The 22,538-nt window shown below is 34.8% G+C and overlaps 1 protein-coding gene across 1 annotated transcript in view; it reads left to right on the top strand.

The window, feature by feature from the left end:
- The window catches only part of FUT8 (fucosyltransferase 8 (alpha (1,6) fucosyltransferase)), a 44,880-nt gene that overhangs the window by 9,432 nt on the left and 12,910 nt on the right, over positions 1–22,538 (top strand). The window contains exons 2-3 of the mRNA XM_010184524.1: positions 4,095–4,332; positions 21,963–22,209. Coding sequence (XP_010182826.1) covers positions 4,095–4,332; positions 21,963–22,209 — 485 coding nt within the window. The remainder of the gene's footprint in view (positions 1–4,094; positions 4,333–21,962; positions 22,210–22,538) is intronic.

Below are 22,538 nucleotides of genomic sequence, written 5' to 3'. Positions count from 1 at the left end.
CCCTGGAGAACTGGAGTAGGGAATGACAATCTAGTCTCTTCTAAGGAAGATATACTTCAATTCAAGCTAGTACCGTGCTGCTTTTGCAGAATTAAGTTTAAGGTTGAATTTAACAATGCTTACATATTTGGGGCGGTCAATCATAATTGCTTGGAATCTGCTTCCGACTCATTAGTTTCCTTGTAAAGATTTCTAGTGGCAGCATTCCTTTTGTGAACCATAGGTACTAAAAGTAACTTTTAAATAATTTTATTTAAAGGCTAATTGTTTCTGTTTGGTGTGTCTCAGTTAAAAAAGTTTAAAAATGCATGCAGGAAACCAGTTTAAGATAAGTCTTATGAAGATAAAGTAGCTACCCAAGTCAGTCATTCAAAGTAAGCCATTCAAGGATGTTCCTTCAAACAGGCAAACCAATGAACATTAATTAAATCTGAGACTAGACACTACTATTTCTCTCATTACTAATGCAGTTTTGTAGGTCTGGAATGTTACAGGTGATTTCCCAGCTCCATTAGGAAAGGAGCTATCAGCCAGACTTCTCTAACTCTGCTACACACATCTGGCCTGCATACCTCATTACAAAGGTTATCAAGTACTGCAGAAGAACTGGGGAGATGCATTTCTTTCAGTGTAAACCTGGATATACTACTTTCCTTGTAACCTAGGCAAGAGAGGTCATTTACAACCTAAAGGACTGTAAAGCTTCTTAAGCGGAGGAGGACCTGGAATCTGCCAGTGCTTTCAAGTAGAAAGTAATAGCATATTGCCCTTATTTAGGTGAGAGTTTAACGGTATCATTTCAGTGGAAACCATGAATTTTGTGAGAGCAACAGTGTTTGCCCATGTTATTGGTGAATAAAGACCACCAAATCAATTCTGCCAGTTCTAAAAGTCCACTTTTATTTTAGGTTACATGTAACATTCTCTTCCACAGAAATACATAATTGTAACCATCTTACAGTTCTGGAAAATTGTTACTGTTTTCAGTTGCAGTGTTCATGTAAGTAGTTCTAAGAAAAATTACTGGCATGGCTCAGTAATCTAATGTAGTCTTTTACATATTGAAGTGTGTTTCGTGTAGTTGGTTGGTTGGATGGGTTTTTTGTTTGTTTTGGTTTTTGTTTGGATATTTTTTATGCAATTTTATTGCTATTACTTTACAGGGCTTGACAATCCTGGAGGTCTCTTCCATCCCTTTCTTGATTATGTAGACAACTCAATTGGGTATAAGAGTCTGTGCTGAGCAGTGTAGTTAGGCATGAGAACACTGCTCATTCAAGTCAGAGATGTATAATCCTTTTCTGTGACTTTATGCCAGGAAGAAAAAAATATGTAAGTCTTCACTGGATTTGAAATTGTCTGTTGTTATAATTTATTAACTCAATACCTTTATGGGTTCCTTTGGTTGTCAGTTTTGGCTTGTGAACACACAAGATATTCTGATGCAGGCAACATGATAGTAATTTTTCTTCCTTCTCAATGGTTATTAATTCTAGCTTTTTCAGGAAATTCCAGTTGAAACTGCAATATATCTAAATAGCTCTACTTTCTTTTTTTTAAAAGTTCTCAAATCATTTAAGCTCTAATATTGTCTAGTCTTAAAATTTGAGTACAGTGATTAAAAAAAACCAAACCACAGTCAGAAAGAAGTTAGCTAAACTAGCTTCCTGTTTAAGCCACAAACTAATATTTATATATATATATACTTTCTGTTTAAGTCTCCAAGTAATGTTAAAACCCAAGTAAATGCATTATATTAATATTGGTAAACAGTCACAGCATCAAATTATATTTCTTTATGTGATTCTTACTCAATTTCATTAATATTGTTAATAAGCTGTTATCTGAAACTCACATTTGCATGCAAGAAATTTAGAAGGGCACACCATATCAAACTTTCCACAGCTTCAAATGCCATCAATTAAATGCTTTCATTTTCAAGAGGACACAGGCATTTGAAGGTAATAGAAAATGTAGAAAACAGAATCTATCGGTTTTTTCTAAAAATTCCCAGAGATTCAACCTTTCAAAATAGTTAGGAATAGGTTAGTTTCAATAAGGATTTTTGCTATGTCAAAAAAAAGGGGAAGACACTCTTAATAACATGGTTTATGGCTGTGTTGATATCTCTCCTTTTTGCATGCTTTCTCTAAACTCAAGACATTTTTAAAATGTCTTTACAAAAGTATACTGCAAAATCATTACTTAATTCTGAATATACTTTAAACAAAATTCTAAGCCAACTGGTATCTTGTGAAAAACTCGTATGTCCTACTTCTTGATAAGTACATTTACTTTTGCCGTAATTGTTCTTTTCACAATCTAGTTATAGTATGTTATACAACGATATTAAAACTCTTCTGAGATACTCTGTATGAAGTATGAACTGTTGTTAAGTAGCAGTTAAAACATCTAGACACATCTTTCAATAATAGAAATAAAATGGATAAACACAGAATACAAATTTTCAGCTTCTACAACTGAACACTTATGGTTCCTTCTGACAACTCTCTAAATGACAGAAAGAAGCTTCTTATATTTTTTATTAGCCTAATATTTCAGTTTAAAAAAGCAACATAAAAATATACACTATCATCTTTGATTTTTCGGCTTAAGACTTTTCTGCACAATAACAGTTAACAGCAGAAAATTATTCTGCTTGCACCTGCTGTCACTCCACTTCATTGTGCGGTATAAATATGGCTGTAGATTTAGGGAGGAGATTTTTTTTCATGGAATTCTTTCTTTGTGGACTTGAACACGGTACCAGAAAAAAACCCTCTTTCTCTCCTAAAAGACTGTGGGAAGTAGGTTGGTTGCAGTCTCAAAGATACCTCTTAGATTTAGTTTCAAGTTAATAATTAAATTTGTGATAGTAAGAGTGCTGCTCTGAGGAACAAAAATCAGGAATGGAAATACTATGTCATTTATTCCTTTTTAAGTTAGATTGGCTTTGAATCAGATTTCCTTAAAATGAAAAAAGTCAAATGCTGAAGTAACAACTCTTGTAGTGTTGGGGTTTTTTCCTTCTTTTTTTTTTCCCCAAGTCTGAAGTATTCTCCCCTCCTTTACAAAGCTGAATACAGAAATTAACATTTTTATTATGTAATTTAGGACTCAGAATATTCAGATTACCTTTCTCCAGATGGTGATGTTTTTTGTGAAGACCTGATTTGTTGCAAAATTTCAGAAAATTTTATTCAAAGTTCTTTAGATGTGAGAGGAACAGAATTTATACTGATGCTCAGGCATCAATTTTCCCACTGGTTAACTGAAATCTAACCTTTCATCCTAGAGATTTTATAAAAAACCTTTTTGGAATGCAGAAGTATATCTACAGACATGCAAGTATGAATGTGCGCAGCAAAGTACTATATTTTACAGAAAGAAAAAGTTCTGTATGTTTTGTTGTGTTGTCCACATACCTCAAATGTTTATTAGTTTGTACTTTTAAACATAGCATTCACATCACGTAGGCATTTGGGCATTTGGACATTTGGACGTTGTTTCTTGGATTGCGGAGGCGTAGTGTATTGTTTTGTTGAGAGTGCACGCGGATTAAAGTACTGTCTTTTATCAGCCTGCTCAGATACATGTTTTATATTCTGTGCTGTGGTCAGTTAGTCTGGGAAGAAGTCCATCAATACGTGTTTGTTTTATTCGGCAAAATGTAGACAGGTGGAAGTTTTCTTTCTTTGGATAATATACATGTTCATTGAAAGAGAACTAGCAAACTTGGAAAAATGCCAGAGGAAAAAGCATTCCAACACTGAGAATCATGCTGATGAAATGTGAACTCTGAGTCCAAATGTTAGCTCATTCTGACAGATTTACAAATGAGAAAGTAATTTAAGATCTTGAAGGTATTCTCCTTTACATTAGGATAGTGAAGTATGTTCAGTTACTGCCCATGTTCACAGTGAAGAATTCACATAAAATTTTCATGGAGCTGAAGCTTACTCATCCAGTTTAATATGAGATGTATTACACCAGGATGGCTTGTGTGATTAATGGCATTTGTCAGTTTTTCAGAAAAAAAGTATGCCTTTGTGTATATCTTCTCTTCAGCTTCACTTTTTCATCCATACTTACAGAACCCGAAGGATTGCAGCAAAGCTAAGAAACTTGTGTGTAATATCAACAAAGGCTGTGGCTATGGTTGTCAACTTCATCATGTAGTCTACTGCTTCATGATCGCTTATGGCACTCAGCGAACACTCATTTTAGAGTCTCAGAATTGGCGCTATGCTACCGGTGGCTGGGAGACTGTATTTAGGCCTGTAAGCGAGACATGTACCGACAGAACTGGTACTAGTACTGGACACTGGTCAGGTAAGAATTAATAACTCGAATAATTTCTCCTTATTTTTTGCAGCTTCTTTCACATAGAACTAATTTGATATTACTTTCTTTAATGTTATGTCGAGCATAATAACTATGACTGCAGTTGTATACATCAGCATCTTTTAAATCTTATGTTTTCATTATATTGAAAAAGTATTATCCTTATTAAGATGTCTCTGCTTTGGCAAAGATTTTTTAACACAAAACTTTTGTATTTCAGATTTAAATTCTAATGCTTCAGCAGTCTGCCACTATGTTATGTGCCAGATATGAATCCAGTTTTTGTTGGAAGAGAGTGTTATATAGAAGCTAATTATTTTTAAAAACAATGAAGCATGCATTAATTATAAATCAAAAGAAATTTTAAAAAGGTATCCAGTAGTCATTGAGACACCAACAAAATAATAGTTGAAATAGTTTTTAACATAAACATACTGTGCAAACAGTAGCAAGGTTAAATACCTTTTTATTTGTAGATCAGCAAGTTGATCCATTCTTACACTGGGCTGAATGTGCTAGAATAACTAGATGGGCATACGTGTTTGGAGGATCAGATAGCTTTGTTTGTCTCAAAGAAAACAGCATTGTTTTAATGGAATACTTGCAGTCAACATCTTGAAGAGTTACTAACATCTGCATGGTTTTATAGTGTTTTTCAAGGTTTTTCTCAAAATTGAGTAGGTACATAGCACAGCTGGAGATGGCTGGAATATGTTAACGGTAAATACTAAGAAGATTCTTTTAAAATTTCTGCATAGATGATTTTCTTGTGAACAGTTATCAGCTTTTTAAAAACAAAAGCTTTTTAGCAAAGCTAGCAACTGAAACCAGAGAGTATGGTTCTGGGTAGATTGCTCTATGTGACTCCAGAATTTGGTTGCAGTTTTGTGAGCCTTGTGTTTAGCATCACACATGGCTTAAAAAGACTATATTTTCATGAAAATCTGTTGAAATAGATAATGATTTCCTGCAATATGGGCTCTTGCTGGTGAGACTACAAGTATTGTTTCCTTTTAGCTCCCTACAGTTGTGTGGGTTTTTTTATTTAATTAATTTTAAAAAGACATTCTGCCTTACTGAAGATTTCTGTGTTTTTTATCTCTCTAAACTTAAATAGATTTTTTTTTTAAAATTCTCTGTACCTTTACAAGGACAAATTCTTAACTGTAGTTAAAAACAGTTTTTCTGCAAAACCACACCTTTAATTTTTTTTACCCTACATCTACTGGCTTGTATCAGAAATAGTGTGGCCAGCAGGAGTAGGGAAGTGATCCTTCCCCTGTACTCAGCACCAGTGAGGCCACATCTCGTATAGTATGTTCAGTTTTGGGCCCCTTGCTACAAGAAGGTCATTGAGGCACTGGAGCTTGTCCAGAGAAGGGCAATGAAGCTGGTGAGGGGTCTGGAGAACACATCTCATAAGGAGCAGCTGAGGGAGCTGGGGTTGTTTAATTTGGAGAAGAGGAGGCTGAGGGGAGACCTTATTACTCTCTACAGCTGCCTGAAAGGAGACTGCAGAGAAGTGGGTGTCCGTCTCTTCTCTCAAATAGCAAGTGATAGGACAAGAAGAAACAGCCTCAAGTTGTGCCATGGAAGGTTCAGATTGGATATTAGGAAAAAACTTTTACTGAAAGAGTGGTCAAGTGTTGGAACAGGCTGGCCAGGGAGGTGATGGAGTCACCATCACTGGAGGTGTTCAGGAAGCTTGTGGATGTGGCACTTCAGGACATGGTTTTGTGGGCATGGTGATGTTAGGTTGATGGTTGGACTTGATGATCTTAGAGGTCTCTTCCAACCTTAATGATTCTGTGATTCTGTAATCAGCATGAGATTTCAGAGATTTTCAAAATAAATGTATGAAAATGCATTGACATTTATAAATTTCTGTTTCTCATAAACAAAATGTTTCTCCTATGTAATGTACTTACTATGCTGTGTATATGGGTTTTTAATAAAAGTTGGTTTTTACTTGTGTATCAAAAATATTCATGCAAGTAAATACTTACAAGAAGATATCAACGTAAATTACAGATATAGGCCATAAAGTCAGAAAACTGTATAAATTTAAAAAATTGCTTTCATGTAATTTGCAGACTTGCATTGAATAATAATTTAGTAAATTGTGCTTTAGGACGGAATTGTTTACAGCTGTACATTTATCATTTGTTTAATTCATTTGTCTCTCCCTGACACTTAATTTAGTTGTATTAGCAACGTAAAATTTTGATTTCTGAAGTCTATCTTTAGGAAGACAATTTAGATAGTTATCTCTTCTACAAAGAACTAAGAGGCTTATATGAGCTGAGAATGTATATATTTAAAAAATATTATTGGTTCAGTCCTCTCCTAACTAGGCGTAAAAGCTATGCTTGTCTATTTCAGGAGAGATTAGCATATTTTTGGAATTTTGGGAGTAGGGTGAATTTTAATAAGCAGGCTGACATTACTCTGATAGCAAAAGATTAGTATGACATGTTCTCTTGTGTGTGGAGAATTAGGGGTCATCTCAACCCTTGTCATCTTTGGCAGGAATTATTCTTTGTGTTTGGCATGGTATTCCTACAAGTCAAGTTCAGTTTTCCTAGCTTAAATGTGTTAAAAGATTGAGAATACTATTGCAGTTTTTTGCAAATACAGGATTTATTTTATACTGTGGCATAATTTTTCCTTTCCCTCTGTTTTACTCCAACACTTTCATACTGTCATTCTGGAGAAAAAAATATCCTAATGCAAGATGGTTGTATGCATATTCTTTTTAATTTTAAAATTATACCTTGACTGCAATTGTAACTTACTTCCAGTTTGTTTTTCCTTAATATCTATGGACAAACTGTTTATGAAGAATTCAGGTAGGAATTGTTTTAAGAAGCATGTATGAATTCCTAGTAATAAATGCCAAACTACAGAGACGTTGTGAATACATAATTATCATTATATTTTTAATTAATTTTCTTTAAAATAGTTATACTGAGCATGAATATTTTTATTTGGCAAGTCATAATGTTCTGTTATCATTGCAATGTGCTACAACAGGGTAGACCTCTTTTTATAATTTTTTACTCGGTGTTTTATGGTGTCCTTGTGGCATTTCCCAATAGTGCATTGAAGAAGGACTATAAAGTAACTAAATAAAAAAATGGAACCATACAATAAATGAGAAAAGAAAACCAATTAAGAGAAAAGACAGATTAACATGCTGTTACAATTTGTACCTGCATTACATGATGGGGAATGAAGGGGTGTGGAGGTAAAGAAGCTTACTACATGTTTTAAATAACGATGTGTGCTCCCTCCCATAAGGCCTGGAAACTGGTAGGATGAAAGAGAACTTGAAAAAAGAAACCTGAAACAAAGTTTTCTGTAGTTATGCTTGAATATTGGCTTTGCTGCCTTTAGCCATGGTTTGATGAAGGAATGCTTTTAAGGCAGGGGTACCCAGTGGGGAAAAAATGGCAGAGCTCTTCATTTGGTGATAGTGCCAGCTTTTAAGTCTTCACTGAACTATAATCTTAAAATATGAATTAACTAATATGTTTATATGTATAATTCAAGAAAGAGGATACTGTGGGTACACAAAATTAATTTTTAATTCATTAAAGCAAATCAGGCAACAGTAATCAAAAGGACTAAATGAAAATTGCAAACTCTAACCATAACAAGTTCTGCAGAATTAATTGCAATAAATAGAAAACTTTCATTTCATGAACTAGACCTTCCTTGACTTTTTTTTTATGTAAATCAGATGAATATTTAGTATTAGCCTAAAAAATCCTTTAACTTGCATACAATTATATGAACTGTGTTTTGCTTCACACCTCACTCTTCTTTATAAAGTCTTGCAGAAAAAAATGATTCGTTTATATTTCTAATTCTTAATATCTCTTAATATCTCTTCTATACACCGACTCATTATTTAAATTTTAATTCAACCGAATTTACGTTACTGTGAAGCATACTGGGTATGGTGATTTGAGAGAACAGAGCAGAGGAGCAATCTGTGTTGTTTTTTCCCTTTGTTTCAGTTATGTTGATCTTGAAATCAAGTTACTGCGTAGATTTTTTTGTTGTGAAGGTGCTTTGTAAGGTGCTCTATATGAAGACATTTGTGTACACAAACATGAAAAATTATTTAGAAGGGTGTGACTTTTAAAAGAACCTTAGAATTCTAATGAGGTATGTCTGAGTTTTCAGAGCAATGCAGTAGTCTAAGAGAGCAAAGTTTGATCCTTATGTTAAGTGGAGGGTTATTGAATGGTAGCAAGCAGTTATTTTCGCCTTGCAGAACAATGGCCAGGCTGTAGGACACTGTCTAGTTTTGTTATCTGACCTTCAGAATGGACATTGATATATATGAAAGGAGTCTCAGAAAGAACTGCACTGATTCAAGGCCAGAAAAATCTGCTTTACAGTAAGAGATTAAAGAACACCATTCAGATTAAAAATGAAGCCAGTTTTAAAAGCTGGTCCCACAACATTTTATAGGGATTTTTTAATGGGGAAAAAAAATGGTACTTTTAGACAAAAACATCTGGCTGGACTATTCAGATTGGAAATAAGGTCTGTTTTTTTGCAGAAACATTGACTGTTTAATAATTTATTCAGGAGATATGGTAGATTCTCCATTAGTAAGTCTTAATTTCATCGAGATTTTATGTGTTCTTGAAAACCATGGATTATCTCCCTTTCCGTCTTTTAATATTTTGCATGTGTGGCATAGCCGGTTATTGTGATTTCAGTGACCCAGTTGAAGCTGCAGTCTGGTATACAGTGGACAGACTGGGATGAGGAAGGCTGAAGAGAAGCATCAGCAGCAGAGTAGCCATGCCTTGGATGAGCACAATTAGAGTAATTTCACAGAGTCACAGAATCATGGAATTGCTTAGGTTGGAAAAGACCTTTAAGATCATTCAGTCCAACCATTAACCTAACACTCCCAAGCCCACTACTGAACCCAAGCCCCTAAGTGCCACATCTGCATGTCTTTTAGATCCTCCAGGGATGGTGACTCCACTACTTCCCTGGGCAGCCTGTTCCAATGCTTGACAACCTTTTCAGTGAAGAAGTTCTTCCTAATATCAAGTCTAAATCTCCCCTAGTGTAACTTGAAGCCATTTCCTCTTGTCCTAATGCTTGTTACTTGGGAAAAGAGACTGATACCCACCTTGCTACAACCTCCTTTCAGGTAGTTGTAAAGGGTGATAAAGTCTACTCTGAGCTTGCGTTTCTCCAGGCTAAGCAACCCCTGTTCACTCAGCAACGTCTCACAAGACTTGTGCTGTAGATCTTTCACCAGCTTCATTGCCCTTCTTTTGACATGCTCTAGCATTTATTTTATTCTTGTTATGTTATTATTTATTTTAAACAGTCCTTTACCTGCTGTTGCTCAAGAGTTTGGAACAGTGGATAAACAAAAGGAAACATAAGTTGACACATCTTTTTTTAAATGTGTATTTTACTTTTTTTGAGCATAATGAGTCAATCCATGAAAAGATAAACAAGGTATACCTCAAGAGTTAGATGTTGTCTTTGACCATAAGGCAGACTTTTTTCACTTTCACATATTAGATCGATTCTTAACTTTGTGAACAAAACTCTTAGTGGAATAAAAGAAGCAAAGTCTTACAGATGAATGGAATTCAAATTCGTTTAACCAGCTGATCTTACAGTGAAGAAAAACACTTTACATATATATAGAGATATATGATGGAGAGGGAGAGAGATTGATTTGTGTTCTTGAGCCTACTTTACATAATTTTTTTGAGGTCATTGCAAATCTTGTACCAAGAGTTAGAGATGGTTATAAATTATGGGAAAAGATCTTTTCTAATAGTTAAAAAATGACTTTAAAGTTAAGGTCTGAGTATGTAACACTCAGAAATAAAACTGATAGAGGTGAATTCAGAATCAGGGGGTAATGAGGCAAAGATTTCAGTAAATTTCTAAAGCAATTACATTCTTTCCTGGTAGGAATTATACATCATGAAACATAAGTAAGAGAAATTGCTCTTTTGCCTTTTTTTTTTAATTGACATCTTTATGCTAATGTTATCACGAGCAGACCAGATAAAAGTAATGTATGTCTTTCTCAGTTTTACCGCTCAAGTTAAGAATCAGGCATACAACATTTTTTATCATTGTGACTCGGTATTTAGTGTTGCTTCTTACAAAATTTACAATCTTTATAAAATGTAAGTGGTGCTTTCTGGATGTCAGCGAAACTGAACAACCTGCTTTGCTGTAGCTTTACAAGTAATTTGAAAGAGCATTTGTGATCCTTTATTAAAGCATGGGTAGAGAATATTGTAGTTTTTTCATGCTATGAACTGTTATTCACATATAAAACAGTTTCTGGAAAGGTTAAGTTCTTCTCATATATATTAAAAAAAGATCTTCAGAATGCTGTAAAAAATGTGGTATTTAGAAGATATCTGGTACCGTAATTGAACTCGGTGCCAATGTCCATGTGTAAGAAAAAGAAAACTGTTAAATATATTCCTGATTTTTTCCCCCCTTTCTCCTTCCTTCAAAACGGTTTACTTATATAGATCATCTGCCCATTACAGCAAAAGTAGAGTCCAGCCTTTCTTTAGCCCTAAACCAAGTTAAATTGTAGCCCAAAAGTCTATTATTTATTTTTAATAATTTTTTAAGTCTTGCTGAAAATTGGAAAATGGTGTCTGTAATTATTGTTTCTGTTATGGAAGCTCCTAAAAACCTTGTTGCGACAGGTCTTTTCCAGTGAGATAATATTATAGACAGTAAAATCTTGCAAACAGCATTAAAGCACAGAAGATATTCAGAGGGAGACTAATTGTATACCTAATGAAATTCACATGCAGACATTTAACTCTTGGCTTAATTTTTAAACACGGTAAATTGTGAAGTTTTTCCATAGTTACAGTCATGTCCTGCTGTTTAGTAGCCTGGCGTTGGATGCAGATATGTCTGCACAGAAATGAAGATAGTTGTGAAAGAAATTTCTATACCTGGTGGGAAGTAGGATCAACTAGTAAAATACAAAAGCAGGTTTTTAAAAAGAACAGCATTGTTCTGTTCAGAGACCTGAGGAAAAGAAAAAAAAAGTCTTCAGAAGTATTTTTGGGTTGGAGGAACTACAGGGAAAAAGAGTAGAGGTGTCACAGTCAGAAAATCCCTGGGTAGTGTCACAGCTCTAAGTGAAATGCTGTTTCAACATGTAGGTGTTAGTAATCTCATTAGCAATTCATTATTAAGTCAGTGTTGCTTAACTTGTCCTTTACCTATTACTATATTATTTGCTGTGTCAGCCTTATATATGTTTCCATCTGTTAAAACTTACACCACTTCAAAAATGAACAAGACTCTAGAAACTGAAAAACATACACTAAGATGCTTCTGCAGTATGAACTTCATACCATTGCTGGAAAGATAATGTTGCAGCAGCTATTTAGGTGTGAACATGGTAAGAATTTCAAGAATACAATACATTCTTTAAAAAAAAAACAAATAAAAAGGTAGTGTTTTTTATTATACTCTCTTCAGTTCTTGCCACCTATTCTACAGTTACAGCACTTCACATGGTATTTTTTTTTAGGCTCAGTCATCTACATTGCTGCAGTCATTACCTATTGTCCAGCATTATTTTTTAAGTTAAAATTCACTTTATGCATTTCTCTGCTTTGTATTTTTCAGTTTAAGAAAACTTCTAAGACTGAGGATAATTTTCCAGAAAATTTTATGGCCAGCATTGCAGTTAGGTTTATTTTGTCCTTAAAGGCACATGCCAGTTTTATTCTACTTATGGTATGAAACACGAGAAGGATAAAGGAGAAATCAACATTAAACTGAAACATTCTTTACTCCATTATAGCACTTTCTTTGGAAGAATATTGCTTTATAAACATAACATTAATGTTATGTAGTGCCTATTTATTCGGGTAATCTTGATATGTAATGAACAGTACCAGTTGCAGCTAATTACTGAGGATAGCAACAGCTGTTGAAATATTTTGGTTTTAGTTATGGGTCTAAAATGCAACTGCTTAGGAAGTCAAATGTGCTGTTAGAAATTGCATTTTGTTGAAGAATGCAATTTTTAAATTGTTGTTATTTACATAATTAACTTTTTTAAAAAATTGTCTGTAAACCTGATGTAGAATATAAAACATGTAGATACTACTGCAGGATATACCTCTATCAAAATATGGCCTGAATCAGTAATTTAATATTCTAAGAAAACCTTTATTATGTAGTCAAGTCATATTTGTCATTGCGTGTCTGTGAAGGCCATATCACATAACACGTTAAATTTCAGTTCGTTATGCAAATGAAGATACTGAATTTTAAGTTCTTGGGTGCAACTCTCATGGCACCTTAAAGTTTGTGTTTAATAGTCTACATTCTACACAAGTCATGGATCAAACTCATACCAACTGTCAAAAAAGCATTTTTTTCCGAAAGAAAAATATGATTAAGTTGTTTGATGTTGTTAAAAGTCATTTAAAACAAACAAACCAACCAACCCTCCCCAAATTTTTGTACAAATCAGAAAAATAGGAAAGAATATAATTTCTAGCAAGTTACATATGAAAATGTGGTAAGGAAGCCCAAAAAAGATTTTGGGGAGAAGATGGCTAAAGGCCAAAAACTGATAATAAATCCTTTTTCAAACACATCAGGATAAGGAAGCCTGCCAGAAAATCTGGAGGGCCAATATATGATCAGGGGTGAAAGGAGCACTGAAAGAAGACAAGACTGTAGTACAAACTATAAAACCTTTCATATCCACATTCATTATAGAAGAACTTAGGGAGCCTCCCATGCTGGAATCTTTCTTCATAGGGGATACTTTGGATGCTCTTTCTGAAACAAGTGTCACTAAAAGCATTTTACAAGAAAAAAAAGTGCTTAGAATTGCTTTTGCTTGCAGTTGCTGTTCTACAGAACAATGGAAGGTAGCTGAAGGAATACCAGTTTTCCAAAAATATTCCAGCAAATCACAGGCTCTGTATTGGACAAGCTGACAGAAACAATAATGAAGAATCAATTTAGGGGATACACAGAAAAATACGTTATGGTGGAGAAGAGTAAATGAGAGTTTTACAGAAGGAAATGATGTCTCATAAATATGGTAGATTTATTTAAAAGAAGCAAAAAATATGTAGGTATGGAAGACTGAGCTAAATTAATATCTTGCACTTCAAGAAAGGACTGCAGAAAGGTTCCCCAGATGTAAACTACCGTAAGATAGAAGTTCCTGATGTATGTAAAATTGGGTTACAAGAAACTTCAGAGGGAAAGGATAGAAATTAATGATTAATATTCCTTAGAGGAATAAGTCACCAGCAGAGACTGGTGCGAACTTTACACTTCAACATATTCATATATCATCTGACAAAGAGATAGAATGTGAGATGGCAATATTTCTAGTGATAATAAAGTATATTGGATACTGAAGGTGAAAATTCTTTGTGAAGAGTTATAGAAGGCTCTTGCAGTAGTGTCTTTGTTTAGGCAGTTTTTCTAGCACCCAATGGCCCTTCCCTACCTGAGGAGGGAATTGGGAAAAGGAAAGGAGACCTGTAGGTTGAAATAAAAACAGATTTAATAAAATAATTATAAGAAACTAATATTAATAAAAAAACCACAAAGTTATACTCGGAATATAGTGGTCACAATCTATTTGCTCACAGCAGTGAATGCTAAATAACAAACTGTGAGCCCTAGATCTCCAGCGAAAATGTGATGGTCACAATGAGCGGGGGAGTAGGTCTCTGGGACAGAATGATGGGTGAGACCCTTTGGGGATAATAATTGTCGGGGAAAGAGAGCTGTCCCCAGCAAACTCTCCAATTTAAAGTGAGCATGATGTTTATGATACAGGATATTTCTGTTGACCAGCAGGATAGGAGATAAATGAGGAATGCATTGAAATTAAATAAAGCCACTGTTAAGTAAGTTTTCCAGTGGCAGAAGTGAAGAGGCATATATTTCTTTTAAGTCTTGATTTATATAATATCTGCTAATCTTGAAAGAGTGAAAATGTGGCCATTTTATACAATGACTTCTCCTTTTGTCATTGTTAATTTAGATGAAGATTTGATGTCTGTATAAAATATGTTTGACTTTGATAATAGTTCTGTGCATGGGCAGCACTGTAAGCAGACTAGCAAATGCATTGTTCAAGGAGAATTATTTAAATACATTGAAGTGAATGAAGGTAACCTAGAACAAGGGATTTTTATTCATTAATAAATGTGTCCACTGAAAGAATTTTTTCAAAATAATAAGGACTTATTTCTCTACATTTCATGATTAGGGGAAGTTGCAGCACTGCTGTTGTTTTGTAGACTTGGAAATCTAAAAACTTTTACTATAAGCTCATTTTTTGGCATTACATGTCTGTGAATGCCATTGAACATGTTTTGTAGAGAAATCATTAGAACCTATTTTCCTTTATCTTATATTACATAAATCCTCGGACAAATCTCAAAAACAGGTATTTTGTTTGCAAGTGCCCTTAACTCCTGTAAGAAACAGTAGAGGTTTTAAGTTTCTAATAATGTTCAAATTAATAATACTTTATTACTGTAGCAGTTACGGAGAAAACTTTTATATTTACATGTTATGTTGTTTTTGATTGATCCTTCCATTACATTTGCCCCTTGGTTTATTCTGAAAAAAACAAATTTCTGTCTTCAGATGGTAGATGGCTTTAAAATGGGCATACATGCTGTAACAGAAGACCAGGAAAATTTCCTTTTCCATTATTGTAGGGTTACACTCGGGTTTCCCCCTTTTATGTTAGTAGACCGTATGAAGTATCCCTATTTCTCTGTTTCTTTTGAATGCACTGTTAAGGTGAAGTGTGCCTCACTGCTGTGAATTTCCAACATCAGAGCAGTTTTATTCTCTGCTGTTTTATTTATGGCCAACTAAACCATCTTTTTGTCTACATGCACCTTGATGGTTGTGTTCCATCTGGACTTGCATATGAAGGTATTTTTACTAATTCATTGAAAGAAGAGTCTTCCAAATGTTCAGATCCTAGTTTGAACCTACAAATCTGGGATTGGGAGCTCAAGTTATAAACCACTAGCTCAAAAAGACAGTTAATGTCTAAACTGCAAGCCCCTCTCTGCTGGATGCCTGAACAGCCAACTCCAAATATTAAGCTCCATTCTCATGATCTGTCAAAAACTTTGAGGTCTCCTAAAATATTGTGGTTGTCTTGTTTTTTGCATGCTTGTGCACGCTTGTTACAGAGATCAGTCCCTGCAGTTAAGTCCCTGCAGCTGTTAAGGGATTATTACAAAAGTGTGCTGTTTATTTATTCCAGAAAAGTCAACCTAATATTCAAAGCAAGTACTTGGAAGTATTTTCAGGTATATACTGATTAACATTAGGCTGAAATAGAGAGTAAGCTTCAGTGGAGTTGTTTCAAATCAAATACAAAATTAGTTTTTCTTCAGTGTTGCTGTAAAGAACTTTAATATAGGCTTTCCTAAGTTATTTCAGTTTTCTTTATGTAAGATCTTGCTTTCACATCATTGACTGACTACTGTTTACATGAATGACTAAACCTGGATAACATGCCAAAAATCCTTTACAGTTATAAAAGCCTTTGCAAATACATTTTATGGTATTTTCTGCTAGCCAGGGAGCTGAAGCTCTTCTTAGACAGGTACCCTTTTCATATAGGCTGTTTAGATTAAATGAGGCATTGTTCAAAAGCAGTTTGAATATATAAAGATAAAAGGAAAAATAAATTAGTAGTAAGCTTCTTGATTTCTACTTAGTTTGTCAGTCTGCTGAAAATGCCTTTACTGACTGTTATATGAAGTCAATTAGTGCAATCACACACTTCATCTGTAAGCTTTCCAGCTGGCGTGCTGGGTATCTAAACAATTGAGGGAGGGAAAAGTCTTTACTTTTCAGTGTTCTCTTGAAGTGATGTGACAATGACCATCAAAAGGTTTTAATATTTAAGTTTTGAGAAGATTTCAATGGAGTGAAACAGAAATGTAGGTCTTTCTAATGCAGCTCACCTGAGCTGACTAAAAAGAGAAAAGAGGCCCTAAAGGCATCAGTAGATGCTACTACTTTAATTTTGTAGAGACACAGCTATTTCAAATGCAGAAATCAATACACTCAGTTCATGCTTTCATTAGGTGCAAGAGTGAGAACATTCATTGGAATCTTATTACTTATTAGGATAGTAAGAGCACTGTTTATCTTTACATTGTGGTTTTAATTGCCAGTAGGATTTTCAAAGAACCAGAATTACATGGGAGAATAAATACTGTTATAAAGCCAGTGGAATTTGCATTACAAAGACTTGTTAGTTCAGGAACTCTGAAAGATAGGGCTTTTGTGGAGCAAAAATATGACTACCATCAAAGTTCTCTTCTTTTCAAGGGGCGGGGAGGGGGTGGAGGGGGGAAGCTGATCACAGCTGCTAGGAGTTGGAAGGGACCTTGAAAGATCATCCAGACCAAGTCCCCTGCCAGAGCAGGATCCCCTAGAGTAGGTCACACAGGACCTGATAGCTGATAGAACTGTATCTTTAGTATCTTTCTGTCTGCTCCGTTTGGGGTTTTTTTTTTGTCCTAAGTTAGTACAGTTTCTGAATATTGGATGGATTTTGGCCAAATTTGACCAGAAGAAATAGATCCTGTTAAGATCTCTCAAAAGTCCTCAAAATAGATAGGCTGGGTATGTGTATATACCTGCTGAAGCCAATATTCAGACCTACCAGCAGGTGAGCAACAGTGACTGACTGATCACAGATGTCACTTTCCAACAGGCAAACAGTACAGAGAGAGGTAAGAGATGTGGGGGTATGTGAGGGTAGTTGCAAGAGTTATGCAAGAGAGGAGAGGAAAGGATGCAGGGTAAAAGCCTTTGGACTGCTTGTTTGAGAAACATAATAGAAGATGTGTTGGCATGTTTGAAAACATTTTGGTTTATTCCCTCCTGAAGCTATCAAGAATCAGCCTCTTGGGATGAGAAATGAGACAACACTAACCATGTGGCCTATACAACCTGAAGAAAAAAATAAGGAAAAAGGCATGTATTTTCAGTTTTTGTAAAACTGCATTGTGCCACATTTATTCAATATCTGCCTGCCTTAAAAGGTTTGATTAGATAAAATATGATTTAAAAAATTATGTTAAACACTAGTCAGAAAGAAGACAGAAACTAAGTTCAAAACCTTTGTATTAAAAAGGTACAAAGCAAAATCTTAGAGAAAAAAACCTTAGATATACAAGTTATATTTTACGTTGACTACTTTAAAAGAAAAATTGGATTCTTTATCTCATTTTTATTCTACTTTATAAATCAACTATGTCATAAAATCCTTACTAGGTGACTAATAATCGTATCATCATAGAATGGTTTGGGTTGGAAGGCACCTTAAAGATCATCTAGTTCCAACCCCCTGCCATAGGCAGGGACACCTCCCACTAGACCAGGCTGCCCAAAGCCCTGTCCAACCTGGCCTTGAACACTTCCACGGAGGGGACATCCACAGCTTCCCTGGGAAACCTGTTCCAGTGTCTCACCACCCTCACAGTAAAGAATTTCATCGTAATATCTACTCTAAATCTTACCCCTCATCCTATCACTACACTCCCTGATAAAAAGTCCCTCTCCAGCTTTCCTGTAGGACCCCTTCAGGTACTGGAAGGTTGCTATAAGGTCTCCCCAGAGCTTTCTCTTCTCCAGACTGAACAGCCCCAACTCTCTCAGCCTGGCCTCATAGGGGGGGTGCTCCAGCCCTTTGATCATCTTTGTGGCCCTCCTCTGGACTCTCTCCAACAAGTCCGTGTTGTTATGTTGGGGAGTGTACTGCATCCAGATGCGGATGCAGTACTTCTGGCGGCGTCTCCAGAGACTGGAGAATCACCTCCCTCAATCTGCTGGTCACGCTGCATTTGAGGCAGCCCAGTTTGGAAATGCCCAGAAGATAGTTGTAGGAGATTTAGAATGCAGCACAGAACAGATAAAAGCACACTTTTTCTTTCTTCTGAACTAGTTGATGATTCATGAATAGCATAACACACCAGAACTTTGCATAGTTTCCATTTTTTATTTTGTCTGCTTTGCAAAGAAAAGCATTGAAATATCATTGAAGGTGATGAACCATGAACCTGCTATCTTTGCAATACATAACAGTAGTCAACAAGACAATGAGGAGCCTTGTGAGAATTCAGCACAGTCCCTCTCACCATATCCTATGCTAATCTAACAGCATTCCTAGCAGTCTGACATATCCTGTGGGATTGAATTTAGAGTTGTTCACTTAGTTGGGGTGACGTTTAAAATTGGCAGGAAGTCTTTCAGGTTATAAAGCTTAGTTAAGTAGAGCTGTGATTAGTTGATATCAGCTTAAATAAGTATGTTACAAAAACTGAAAAATAATGAAGCTATTCAGTTTTTGTTTGAGTTTATTCAGGTGTGTTGCTTGCAACAAAAACTTGGACAACTTCTTGAAAGATTACTTTGAAATTAGATGATGAATTTTGAAATAATAGGAAAATGAATAAAGTACTCAAACAGTTTTTTAGTTAACAATAACTAGTAGTATTGATTATTACTTGAAACAAGGAACACCCAAGAAAAATGCCCATCCAAATGCAGGTCTGAGCCAGATGGCAGGAAGTAGGGTAAGGTAAAATTAAAAAATTCCAAAGGTCATTTGGAGCCAAACCAACATTTTTCAGGCTTCAAAGAAGTTGACATGAAAAATACAAATAGCAGAAGTTTCTAAATGAGCTTTAAATTGGGAGAACAAAGATTAAATTTAAAAAATAGACAGTCAGTAAGACTATGCCAAATCATGAGAAATTGCGTAAGTCCTGTGAGCTATAAAATAAGTGGTTAAGGCGCATTGGGATACTGCAGGGAAACAAAGTTATGCTTTTCGTAACACACAGTTCATTTCAGTATTTAAAAAGTAATCAGTGGGACTCCTGGAAATTGAAACTGTATTGCCGATCTATTAGTGATGAACGTACCTAAAAAATGGTGATAAATAAGAACAAAGTGGTGCAACTGGCATGGGTAATCTAAGTAAAAACCAATTTCTTTACACGTCTGTGATTTTCCTCCAGAGTATGTTATGATAAAAGAATTAGTGTTACCAGTATTGCAGTACTTTATGACTATTACAAAAACACTCGATCTTTTGATTACTCAGTGAAGGAAAACGGATTAAGTTGCAGAACTTTGGAGAACAATTATTTAGGTTAATCCAAACTGAGAAATAGCGTCTGGAATTGTATGACAGTTAAACAAGCTATAAGTAGAATTATAGAGGCAAATTTTAGCAACTCTAATAAATTACATTGGAAGAAATAGCCTGAAGTATTGCTGAAATGTAAATAACCTGTAACAACTCTAGAGGTATCTTCCAACCTAAATAATTCTGTGATCAAATGCCAAATTTGGACCTACATTGAGTAGATTGACATGATGATGCTATGATTTGAACCACCAACATGAGAAAAAGATAGAAGCGTATATAATAGCTATTACCTTTTATGGCTTATCTGTTATTTAACAAAATACAGCTGCGAAGTGGAAGAATTGAAGTGTTTTAGAATTTAGAGAATACATAGCTAAAAACTCAAGAAATGTGTGGATAAAAAGATCATTATTTTTAACTCAGCTTCAGTTGTGTTCAACTTCAGTTGAACAGCTATGATTCATATAAATCAATAATGTGGCTTGATGTTTTTGTAATGTATATGCTTATGAATCTGACTGAGTTTTGGTTATCTGCTTTATCATTGATTTTGATTGCAGCTTATTCCTGAGTAAAATAAAACAGTATCTTGCTATCCGAAATTTCTATGAAAGTTGTTTAAACTATGCATGTTGAATAGAACAAGATCATTGCGTACTGGGAATCTTTCAATGAATTCTGAAAAAAAAAAAAAAAAGAAGATAAAAAAGAGTGATCAGTAGGATATGAAAGCTGTCACTTACCTGTGTGGCTGTTGCAGATAACTGTTTTTTCCTTTACATTATTAGAGAGTTACTCTTCAGTGTTTTTGTCCAGGACAAAAACAAAGAGTTGCTATAAGTTTTCCTGCAGCTGCCATCTCTTACTTTTTAAAAAGTGAATGAGGACTAATGGGAAGGGTTTTTTTCATTGTTCAGAATGATAATAAAGGTAATAAAAACTAGAAAGTTTTCAAAAAGTTTCCTGGAATTGTTCACACATCTGTGTGTTTGATTACACAGATGTTCTAGTCAGTGATGTCAAATGGTTATGCTTTATCAGAAGGTTGTATGTTTGGATTAAATAGAATTATGTCTCTTACGCAGTTCTAATTTTATGTAAACCCTTAACAAAATAGAATGTTGTTGAAAATTGTGATGACCATGTTGCTCGTTTAATTTTTTTTTAAAACAATGATTACATTGTCTCAGCACAACACTGTGTGTCAGAATTATTTTGTCAACTGTTAGTAACTGGCAAAAGTCTTGAAGCATGAGAGACTTCTGTAGCCATTTCAAAATTTCTAGTTATAATAACACATTCTTTGATCTGTATTTGTGAATATTTCATTTTATGACTTTTCATTTGTTACCCATAGTTTCAGTGATAGTTCCCTTGTTGGGTCTCATATTGTGTAGTTTTACAAAGTAAGGAACTCTGAATCTTCTCTGTGAAATAACCATATATTTTCAGTTCCTTCTCAAAAAGTATTTTTCCATATCTCAAAGTGCAGTCATGAACACTTGACCTAGTAGTTAATTTTGGACATCCAATTCGTTTGTTTTGCCTTCATGAAATACATTTTGTTTGTTTCTGATTTTGATTCACAGCAACTCTTTTGCAACTTCATTACTATTCAGGCAATATAGCACATATAGTTGAAGGCTGAATAAATGCTTAGTAGCTATTGAGCCTTGAATGAAAGTCCTATCTAAAACATCTGTATATTCCGCCTTAGTTAGTATTTAAAAGATAGCAAATTCTTACCTGTATGCTTGTATTCTCCTTGGCTGTTTCCCTTGATCTTTTCAATTTACTACTTATCTTCATAGTTGAAGTTCTTCAAAACAGGAATTGTCTCTCTTTTTGTCCTGCTTCCACTTCTGTCATTAGAAGAACTAATTCAGTGGTTCTAATGATGTCTGAAATGCTGAGATTTACTGCAGTAAAATGCATTCATGAGCAGTAGGGCTGTAAAGTTATTTTTTAGCAATTTCTTATGCCTTAAAATATTTGTTTGTTTTTAAAGAATACATTGAATTTTAAGACTTTTAGATAACAAATATGTCCAAGTAAGCCCTAATGCACAGTAATTGTGTAATTGTATATAAAAAGGTATGAATGTGTGAAGAAGAATATTTTTGTTGTGTTTTAATAACTACCAGCTGCTGAGAATTCAAGGACCTTCAACTTTGTTCTACTGGAGTGGATTGTTAGATACAGTTCACACATAAATCTAGTCTAAAACTATGATTTCTATTATTTTTAATGCCATTTTGAATGAGTAAGAGTTAGGTAGTCTTTTTGAAGTTGAGTATACTGTTTAGCTGATATGTTTGGGATGTTACTTGCCAGTGGTAAAGCTTATTAATAAACTACTTGACTCATCTTAGTATGTATTTTAAAACAGGTGAGGCTAATGATAAGGATGTTCAGGTGGTGGAACTTCCCATTGTTGACAGCTTACACCCACGGCCTCCGTATTTACCGCTGGCTATCCCCGAAGACCTGGCTGATAGGCTGATTCGCGTACACGGGGATCCTGCAGTGTGGTGGGTCTCGCAGTTTGTCAAATACTTGATTCGTCCACAGCCTTGGTTAGAAAAAGAAATAGAGGAAGCTACAAGGAAACTTGGTTTCAAACATCCAGTGATCGGGTGGGTATTTATTTTTCTTTTTAACTGTTGGTGCTTTAATATGTGTATATAGTGATTCCTGTTCATGACAAATTGTTTTATGATGGTTTTATCCAAGAGCCCCAAGCATTTTCTGGGAATAAAGTATGCTTTCTAGATGAAGCTATTATTTTTTAACTGTGCATAATACAAGTTGATTACAAGTACTATGTAATCAGACACTTTTCTGTCTGGGTCTTCTTTACAAATGCTTTTAGCTCTTACATTTGAGGAAAAAAGGCTAAACCTACAATTTACATGCTACAGTCCACAACTAATTTTATTGTTGGCTGCACCTGAACGTGGTATGT

Source organism: Mesitornis unicolor, unplaced genomic scaffold, assembly GCF_000695765.1.
Source record: "Mesitornis unicolor isolate BGI_N332 unplaced genomic scaffold, ASM69576v1 scaffold1810, whole genome shotgun sequence".
Lineage (NCBI taxonomy): Eukaryota > Metazoa > Chordata > Aves > Mesitornithiformes > Mesitornithidae > Mesitornis > Mesitornis unicolor.
The sequence above is the reverse complement of the archived record's forward strand: the minus strand, read 5'-3'. Positions and strand labels throughout refer to the sequence as shown.